At 34.4% G+C, this 10,319-nt stretch overlaps 1 protein-coding gene across 4 annotated transcripts in view; it reads left to right on the forward strand.

The window, feature by feature from the left end:
- tfap2a (transcription factor AP-2 alpha) overlaps nucleotides 1-8,293 on the forward strand; it is a 14,899-nt gene extending 6,606 nt beyond the window's left edge. For all 4 annotated transcript variants that reach the window (XM_066723274.1, XM_066723273.1, XM_066723272.1 and 1 more), the window contains exons 3-7: nucleotides 1,342-1,393; nucleotides 3,275-3,506; nucleotides 4,215-4,333; nucleotides 5,931-6,072; nucleotides 6,826-8,293. In XM_066723274.1, coding sequence (XP_066579371.1) covers nucleotides 1,342-1,393; nucleotides 3,275-3,506; nucleotides 4,215-4,333; nucleotides 5,931-6,072; nucleotides 6,826-7,114 — 834 coding nt within the window. In that variant the 3' untranslated portion in view covers nucleotides 7,115-8,293. The remainder of the gene's footprint in view (nucleotides 1-1,341; nucleotides 1,394-3,274; nucleotides 3,507-4,214; nucleotides 4,334-5,930; nucleotides 6,073-6,825) is intronic.
- The last annotated feature ends 2,026 nt before the right edge of the window (nucleotides 8,294-10,319 follow it).

A 10,319-nucleotide genomic window follows, 5' to 3' on the forward strand; every position in this document is an offset into this window, starting at 1 on the left:
ATGCATGCAGTGACCTAGCATGACAATCTGGCGAATATAATTTTCTCTAATGCGATATTATTATTATTATTATTATTATTATTATTATTATTATTATTATTATTATTATTAATAATAATAATAATAATAATAATAATAATAATAAACTGTGGTAGTTTTTATTTACACGGAGGCTCGCAAAAACATTTACTGTTGTTTTGTGCGCACATCTATCTAGATTGCATTCATTTTTTCTTTAAAACAAAGCTGATCTTTAAATACAAATATTTATTTTCACTTATCTTGTATGGTGATCCTGATGTTGGTGGCTATGACTTTAATAATTTCAAGGTATACATTAGCAAATATAATTAGTTTTGCCTATTGTTCCAGTTATCGATTAAGTTAATTTTCCAACATTTTATGTAAGAAAATATTGCTGGAAAATGACTGGCGATCAAAATGACGCAATACTATAAGAATTCTGGTCAATATTATTGATGTATTGTTTTGGTGGACAGTAGACCAAGGGTTACAATCATCTTACGAACTGTTTTGTAATATTTCGTTTTGTAACATGTTACTTGCTGGTGATGTATGAACAACTACACACACACATAGATATGCAGTTTTAAAAGAAAGACGATCTTCTGAATAATACGCTCAGACATGCTGTGATATGTCTGAATTGCGGCCGAGTGATCTATGTTACATGTGCAGATTTCCACCTAAGTTTTGGCCATCGTTTCTGGGTATTTTTCTCCCTCAGTGTAATTATGCTCATTCAAGAGAAAGTCAGGCGAGCTGCAGATGCGAGCAGGGAGCATAATAAAACCGTAATAAAGCAAGTTAGTCCAATCCACCCGGAATCATTGAGAGCAGGCGCAATTAGCAGGGACATAAATCCAGAGAAGAGTGGAATAGAGAACATGTAGCCTATTTCTCCCATTGCTCAGTAAATCAGGAATAAGTCATATTCCCATGGATTGTGATCATTCTACAGCACCAATACATCTCCCATTTCAAGTTACTAATCTGTGTACACAACTAGACAGACACTATTGGCATTGAACAAAATAGTAAAGCAAGCATTGGTTGAAGGAAACAAAAAATCTAAACGAAAAGCAAAACCGATAAAATAAAGGCAAACTATAACTTATTCAAATATATATTCAAAACCTGCATGTATTGCAGATGGCTCTACTACCCAGTACTCTATAATTTTATTAGTTATTAAATCATTCCCTTTCCTATAACATTGTTACCAAGGTCGCGTAAATGACAAGCTCCAGCAAAACTGATAGTCTGATTTCTGCATCCATGTTTTTGTAACGTTGTTTTTCTTTTGTAATTATGTTGCAGCATGTTGAAGATCAAGGAATTAACATCCCAGACCAAACTGTAATTAAGAAAGGTAAGCAATTTCCTTCAAAATACCATACATGTTTCCACAAGCAGCAAGCCATTCAAAAAGCATATGCGGTGCTCTAGTGTCGTTTATTTGAGGCTTAGTGTTTCAAAATACGAACTAAATGAAAAACGGAAGAAAGCCAAAGGGAGCACATGGTGCAATGCTTTTCAGTTTCATTTTCTGAAACAACAAATGCAAATGTTCAGTCCTGAATGCTCATATAGCATATAGGCTATATATAGATTAAAGGTAGTAAAATCGTTATTGCTGTGGTAACAATTCCAGTCGTTCACTGTGGAATAATATCCATTCTTACGTGTGTGTGACGTGTGTGTGTGTTTTGTTGTAAGTGTCTGGCTTGGGTCGTATTTTATGAACATATACTTGTATATAGCATCTCTATTGTTAGTGGTGTCAGTTCATTAATTTAATTAAACATCATGTAGCATCTACTTACTACTTAGTTTTATTTTTAGGTTGTATTAATTCAGAAAACGCAAATAACGCTCCGAATGTATTTACATTCGTTTGTTGTGAAAATATAGGGGTGTGTATGTGTGTACACACACAAACACATACATACATATATAGATATATAAAACATGATATGTATGTATGTATATGTAAATTAAATTATTTATTCTTAAAACCTTTGTCAGTAGTGGGATGATCAGGTTTAATGTTACATCTTTCTGCATGTGGAGCCTTTGTCAAGTCAAATTAGATGTGCAGGGGATAAATCTTAAGAGATGCTCTTTCCACGTCAACATGATAATTGGCTCTTATATTAGTAATCTCAAGAGTTCGTTTAACTCCTATTGTCTCTATTAGCCTCCCCTGAGCTATTAATGTCACAAGTGATCTATCCAAAAGTGCTAGTCCTTTTGTCTTCGGTTACTCTTAGAAAATCATAACCTCCACAAATTAAAATAAGAAAAAAAGGTTGTCTCCCCGAAAACACGGGGCACATATGTTTAAGTTGTACTTCAAGTTCTGTGTTAGGCCTTTTTTTTGACGCCTTACAGTCCATAAGTAACTTAATCTCTAATTAAAATAAACGCGAATTCTTTATATTGATATACAATTCATATTTTAATAGATCAAGTGGTCAATATGCACTTTGAACGGTTACAAATGTATATTGAGTATTGTATTTATAATGTGCTTAGGCTGTATATTTAATACAGTCTGATATATTTTGTGTGTGTGTGTGTGTGTGTGTGTGTTTTAAAAAATAAATAAATACTGGGATTATTTACTTGTTCACGCGTATCTGCATTTTAGTGGTCATCGGTTATGCGTAGTTTGCTGTGAGGTACCTGTGGTGAAAACCCCCCAACATATTCACCTTGCAGATATATATTGTTAAATGTTATACGGAATTTGGTGTTTATACTTAGCAAACTAAATAACATCTTAATAAAAAGTCGGCATTCATTTAATAATTGTATAGCTTAAAATATACTTAGCGACGTTTTCACTAAAGGCGCTTTATACACTAATTTGCTAGATTATACATTACTGTAGGATATCTCTAAAGTTTTAGTCATGCACTCAACATATTAGTTGTCATATTTATAGCCTAGGTGTGTTTGAAATGTGTAAAGTCTTTTGCTCAGTGTTGTTTAAAATTATTACTATTATTAATAATACTAATAATGCATTTCGTTTAAAATAAATGCCAAAAGTCCTAACATCCTTGGTGGTTGTGAGTGTGTGTAAGCTTATATATATATATATATATATATATATATATATATGCTGTCTGTCCAGCTTGTTTTGGGACCCTGTGACTTAACCACAGTTCACCCCAGGCACACTGACTCCTTTCCCAATGAATCCAGGGTGTTTTCTAAATGAACCCTTCCCTTGATCTTATTGTAGGTCCTGTATCCCTATCGAAGAATAACAGCGGCGCGGTGTCCGCTGTCCCCATTAATAAGGACGGTCTCTTCGGCGGCGTTGTCAACCCCAACGAGGTCTTCTGTTCTGTTCCGGGTCGCCTGTCTCTCCTCAGCTCCACATCCAAGTACAAGGTGACGGTGGCGGAAGTGCAGCGACGCCTCTCACCGCCTGAGTGCCTCAATGCGTCTCTGCTGGGGGGAGTGCTGAGGAGGTGAGGCAGACCAAGTGCAACTAAGTGCATCTGTGCATGCAAATCGAAAGAAACACCAACTATTACAACCGTATTATTATTATGATTATTATCATTGATTAGTAGTAGTAGTATAAAGAACTTGGGGAACTATGAAAGATCTTAGTGGTAGTAGTAGAAGCAGGTGGTGGTGGTGTTAAATACATTAAACACAAGTAGCAATGCCTCCTTGTATACACACACAAGCACACACAAACAGATATAAATGTGTGTGTGTGTGTATATATACAGTTAGAATTAAACAGATCTCAAAGATATACATAAAAAGTAATTAAACTTATACTACTAAAGTACTAAAATCTTTTTAACAGAAGCCTACTACTACTACTACTACTACTACTACTACTACTACTAGACTACCACCTATTTTTACGTTACATACAGTTAATTTATTACATTTTATCTACCGTTAAAATATAATTCTCGCAGTAAATTCAATCTGGAGAATACCCAGTGTGATTTGTGCTATGGGTATGCCTTTCTCCCAAGCTACATCAGTCGAAATTGTGGCTCACAAGTTACGGTACTCCAGCCTGTACGTTTCTGTGTGTATGTTCAATCTGAAGTGCATATTTAATGTCCTTGCAGGAGCGAGTATATTGATATCACTTTGGAAAGGGGTGATCATTGTAAGGATATCTCCAACATAATATAATTATTTTATCACAGGGCGAAATCTAAAAATGGAGGAAGGTCCCTAAGAGAAAAATTGGACAAAATCGGATTAAACCTACCGGCAGGTAGACGCAAGGCTGCAAATGTTACACTGCTGACGTCACTAGTGGAAGGTAAGTAACATTGTTAAGCGTTTAGGTCTGACTTCCGTGGTTTCCAGCATTAGATGGACAGCTAGTAAAGCAATAACATCAGGAAACATGGGCCAAATTGAGAAGGATTTAAATTCCGCTTGTATAGAGGCTTTTAAGATAAACAAGGGCAGGTGATGATGATGATGATGATAATGAGGATGATGACGAAGGGAGGGAAAATAATTTTAGAAATATTAATTTACCTTGAGTTCTGATCTGTCGCTATATATATATATATATATATATATATATATATATATATATAATTTTTACAGTTTGCCACAGCAGTTGTTTCTTTTTAGTATCCCGTATGGTGCTTCACAGATCATTTTTTAAGAAATGATTTCTGCAGTGTTACTATAAAGTTAAACGCTGGTTGGAAATGAAGGTCTTGGTATGAGGTTTGCATCTTTGTATGTGTGTGGTTTGTATATTATCGGTCTATGTGTGCTCTCAAGGTAGCCTTCTGTGGCTTTATTCGGCATTTGTATAACACTGTTAACATAGTCAATGAATTAGACGTTGATCGGGATATTGTAGTATTCTATTGTGCGTAAATTATTTAAAGATTGCAAGAAAACTTTTGGTGGGGAAAACCCCACAAAACGAACAAACAAACAAGAACAAAATACAAAATAAACATTAATGTATTGTAGAATAAATCCATTATGGTTGCAAATTGAACATTGCTATCCCGTGCAGTGGCATTTGGTGAGCTGTGGGTTTTTAAAGGTGAAAGCTTGAGATGGTTCACTGGTTCTTGTTAATCATTACAGCTTAAGACTGGAATGTAATATTCATTTGGCTTTATTGTAATGCGGTACTATATGTTAATGAGTGTGGAAGAAATGTATGATGCCGCTGCAAGAAAGGGAGGGGGGTTAGGATGAAAAGGCAGGCAGTATTTTAGTGAAGGGACAGTGAGTTTCTGGAGTGCTGTTATTGTTTATGATCCGCTCCATTTTATGGAAACGAGTTTACTGGGCTTGAGCTTTGATGCCCTAATTGGCGCATGCGTTCTTCCGGAGTGGCAGCTTATGGCAGGAAACCCTGCAGTAAAACCCAACTGGTTCAGGAAATTAAAACCAAAGACTTGACAAAATCAACAAAACATGCAGACCTCAATGGAATGACCCTAAAACTTTCATAGTGAAAGTATGCTAGAGTGAGGTTTATATGTAGCCTCTTTAAATAACTTCCCTATATACTTCAGTATGGAAAACTCACAACAAATATATTTACAGCAGAGCACCCTGCGTATTTTAGGAAAGTTCCTCAGTTCCCATTGGACCAAGTTTTAGATATGCTTTCCTTAAATAGTTAAAACCTTATTCAAATAAATCACTTTTTGTTACATGCATAATTTGTATTCCGTTTCCCTTTTGCAATGAATAGTATAGGTATGACTTCTGCTTCCAAAATTGATCTATCAAAGTTCAGGGCTTTTCTTATAGGCCTAATACTTGTGCGTTAATTAGATGGATAATGTGTTAAGTGGAAGTGTTAATTGCTCGATATTTGATGTCAGTAATTTAGAGTAATATATTAAATACTCAACCCCTTTTTCTCTTCTTAGGCGAAGCAGTGCATCTTGCCAGGGATTTTGGTTATGTATGCGAGACAGAGTTCCCAGCCAAGGCAGTAGCTGAATATGTAAACCGTCAGCATTCCGACCCAAACGAACAGGTCCAAAGAAAAAACATGTTATTGGCAACGAAGTAAGTTACTCCACTGTTACTACATTTTAAAGTTTAAAAGAGTACACTGAAGTAGTTGCCCACAACCCCTTGGTAGGGCTTCATGTTTTTTTTTTTTTTTTTAATGATTCTTATTTTTGTGAACATCAAGGTGTTCGATTGATACTTTTTTCTGTTATTTATGTTTATAGTTCTCAAATCATTCATGTGCATCAAATACGAATTATGCAACATTTTTCTTATATAGGCAGTATACAGTATACTTGTAAGTAAAGAGCTTTCCTTTTTTGTTATTGCGTTGGCTTATTGCGTGAATGGATATAAAGAAGATCCTATCAACTGTATTGATGTATATATAGCATATACGTAAGTGACGTCATATATATTATATCTTTTATGTTTATTTAATTTATAATCGACTGTCACCTGACAAAATTGCCAGTGTCGAATAATCTAAATACGTGGAAATGGCTATTATATTTCTATAGAAAAAACACTACGAAAATGCAATCTTATATTTAGCTGTTCTTTGCCATATTTTACCTGAGTCTGCACAAGTTTTGCATCAAGCTAAATCGCCTAATTTAAAACGAGAAAAAAAAAATGTCAACAAAATCATATTTGTCAATTAGCCTAAGTTTAACACGAGCTGTTTCATTTTAGAGTAACTGACATCCTTCGAGCAGCAACTCGGTGTAAACAGCAATGCTTATCCAATGTATAGAGGTAAAACAATGACACCGACACCTTACACATGTGTTGTCTTTCTTTTAGACAAATCTGCAAAGAATTCACAGACCTGCTTTCCCAGGACCGATCACCCTTGGGGAATTCTCGACCACAACCAATTCTTGAGCCAGGGATTCAAAGTTGTTTGACCCACTTCAGTCTTATTTCCCATGGATTCGGGACCCCCGCCATGTGCGCCGCACTGACCGCTTTACAGAACTATCTGACTGAGGCCATTAAAGCTATGGACAAAATGTACCTCAACAACAACCCCAACAGCCACACAGACAACGGCACCAAAAGTGGAGATAAAGACGAGAAACACAGAAAGTGATCTCTTTTTAAGAAATATAAATATTATAAATATATATAAATATGATCCAGAATGACAACTTGCCACTTCCTGATCTCGCGATTTTACAAGTTTGTTTTTACCACCTCTCGACTCTGGATTCATGGGGAGCAGAGCATTTCTTTTTCTTTTTTTTCTTTTTTTTTTTTTAAGAATGAAAGAATTAAATGAAACGAGAAAAGGAGCCGTTTGATAAAACAAAAAAAGTCTCAGCAACTTTGTGGACTTTTTATGTACTTCCACCTTTTTTTATGAGCTGCATCGGACTGAATCACAGCAACCCTTATATATCTCAAATTACGATTGTAGCCATATGAAAAAGAAGGTAAAGAGGATGAATTTTTATCAGTATTGTGAATAATAAACTTGAAAAAAAAATCACAGAGTTCCATGTCATGACTTCAGTTGTAGTCTTTCACATCTAAGGTAAAGCGACCAACTTGAACTTTGAATTCAACACGATTCACGGTTATATAAGGGAATCAGTGTTCATGTATGTGTATATTTATTTATGTGTAATTTAATGGGAATTGTAAATATGGTGCGTCTGTTTAAACCTTTTTTTTATTATTTATCTGGTGATCTCGTCTGCCTCCTGTTTAGTGGGTTTTAATATTCGGTTAGTTCATCATGTGGTTTTATGGTACTTCGAAAAAAAAGGTTTGGGGGGTTCTTTCTCTGGGATATTTGACATTAGCCCTCTTGTAGCATGTTGAGGCGACATCTAAGCAACTGAACAAATTAAATAGACATAAACCTCCGTTTTCTCTCTATATATATCATATATCATTCTTATTACATTCAGAATATTGAAAACAGCAAAAGCGGGACCCTGACAAGAAACTGAATTGTTCTGTGTTATTTTCCCTGTTTTTTTTTATACAAACCTTTGTGTTGTGCCAAACAGAATACGTTGCACCTCCTGTTCTTCCCTTGAAGCACCATAAGAGCAATAAATTGATATTGTCTTTTGAAAACTTTTTTTTTCTTGTTTAAAGAAGTTCAAAACATTTGGGACCACCTGATATCTTGTATGTCCAATGTCCAAATTGGAGGCGGTTTTAGCTGTATTGTATAGAGCTGTACTGGCAATAGTTCCCATGCCTGTCAATGTATCATAGTCCTTTGTTGCCCAGATAAATAAATATTTGATACGCTTTATGTCGATTTCTTTTTTCATTGGTTGGTACACCCGGGCGTATTTTCGTTCTTGGCAGTATTTTTTATTCAGTATGGTTACAGTAATTGAGTTTAACTCTCCCTTGACAATTGCTCCTTGCAATAAGCAGCTGAACCCATTGTTTCCCTCAAGTATAATAAAAACTTACTTTCAACTTGGAGTTCAGAGAAGGGGATGGTTCAGATATTCCACCGAGCATTTGCGAAGTCAAATGACGCTAGAAAACAGTGCATATTTTAATTTATTTAGGCTATTTTGAAGTGTTCCTGTGTAGTGTCATGCCCTGAAGCAAAGCAGCGCTACATATACCTTTCAACCCAAGATTATGATTAGTAAAAAAACATCTTCAAACGATGCGTTACACTGCTCCATTGCTTGTTTAAGATTCTGCTAATATGTGAGGTCATTAATAGAAGTGTTTTAGTTAATGTGCGAATAATAACTAATATATATATATATAGTTAAGTAGAATAATCGTTAAATGTTAAACGTTAAAAGTATCGTTTCATTTATGTTACGTTTTAAACCAATGGGTGGTAAAATGCACATGCTTTTTGATTATGTTTATACTAATGTATTGCAGTTTCATCTTTTGGAAAAGGTCAAACAAGCAAACAATCAAAAATCGTTTAATTATAAGTTAAATTGACATTTTATTGATACAAACATGTTGTTTAATTTGTAATTTCCTTGAATAAGCATATCTTTATATTCGTTATTTGCCCTGAGCTAATCAATACGCATCTTTGATACAGCCTCGTTGTTTGTATTTATTTATTTTGTAAATTAAAATTTCCACATTGAATTGATGCAATGTAATGTAGTTTTGATGTGCAGTAGTTCCTGAGAACTGAAGCATTATATAATACATTTCAATTTGAGGTTGATTGTCTATTGATAGCATGAGCTCCAAAATCAATCTCTACTGAAGCAGACTTGCTGGTGGATTCAGGATTTCATTTTCTATGGCTAGTCGGTTTGTAAGGAGGGCTTTAACTGTATGAAATGTGAGCCTTTTAATGCAAAGCAAAAATCTCACAAGAATGGCCATTTCTCATTTTTAAGAGAGACTACTTATCTGTAAAGTAGTTGTTCTAAAATAATGAGGTGAATGAACCCTAAGTGTACATATTCTTGGCATAAATGAAATGCACAGTGATGTAGCAGGTGAAGTGAAGCATTGTCTATCAGGGCTGTTTTTGTTGGCTGCATCTCAGATTGTGTGTGGGATCCTAACCTCAGGCACAATAGCATTCATAAACAGGAATACACGACTGCATTTTCTATAGCAAAACACCAATGTTAATTTTAAAGGAAAACAATCTTATTAATTACCATTCATTTGTATTAGGAGTTCCAGTTGATATTACTGTTTAAATGTACTTTCATTACTTTCATTCAATTGTCGCTTAATGATACTATTCCTAAGCAACAGTGAAACTTAAAAGAGGGTATGCAACATATCTGATACTTGTGATTATAATATATATATATATATATATATATATATATATATATATATATATAATTTATTTTTTGGGTGTCAAAGACATTTAGTTAATTAATATAGTTAGTCTTTAGTAAATAAAACATTCACCCTTTAATGTATCTGCAAATATATATCACTTATTGTCCGTCTATATCTATATCAAAATGAGTAAATTTACATAACGATACCTGCGTGTTAATTGATTTTAACGTATCTATCTATCTATCTATCTATCTATCTATCTATCTATCTATATATACACTTTTTTTCTCAAAAATTTGTAATATTAACATAATTTGATATTTAACTGGTGGAACATCTATTAACATACTAATGCCCCGCAGCTGAAATAATATTTAAAAAAGAAGGGATCTGACATTTGAGAAGCCAGTGGCTTGCAATACCCAGTTGTACTTGGCTAATTCACTCCTTAACCCCTAGTTTCAGATAAATCAATTACAGTTGATTCCACTTCAATTCACAAGTGCATCTTTTTTTTTCCCCAAACTAAAGTATTT

This window comes from Amia ocellicauda, chromosome 2 (genome assembly GCF_036373705.1).
Source record: "Amia ocellicauda isolate fAmiCal2 chromosome 2, fAmiCal2.hap1, whole genome shotgun sequence".
Lineage (NCBI taxonomy): Eukaryota > Metazoa > Chordata > Actinopteri > Amiiformes > Amiidae > Amia > Amia ocellicauda.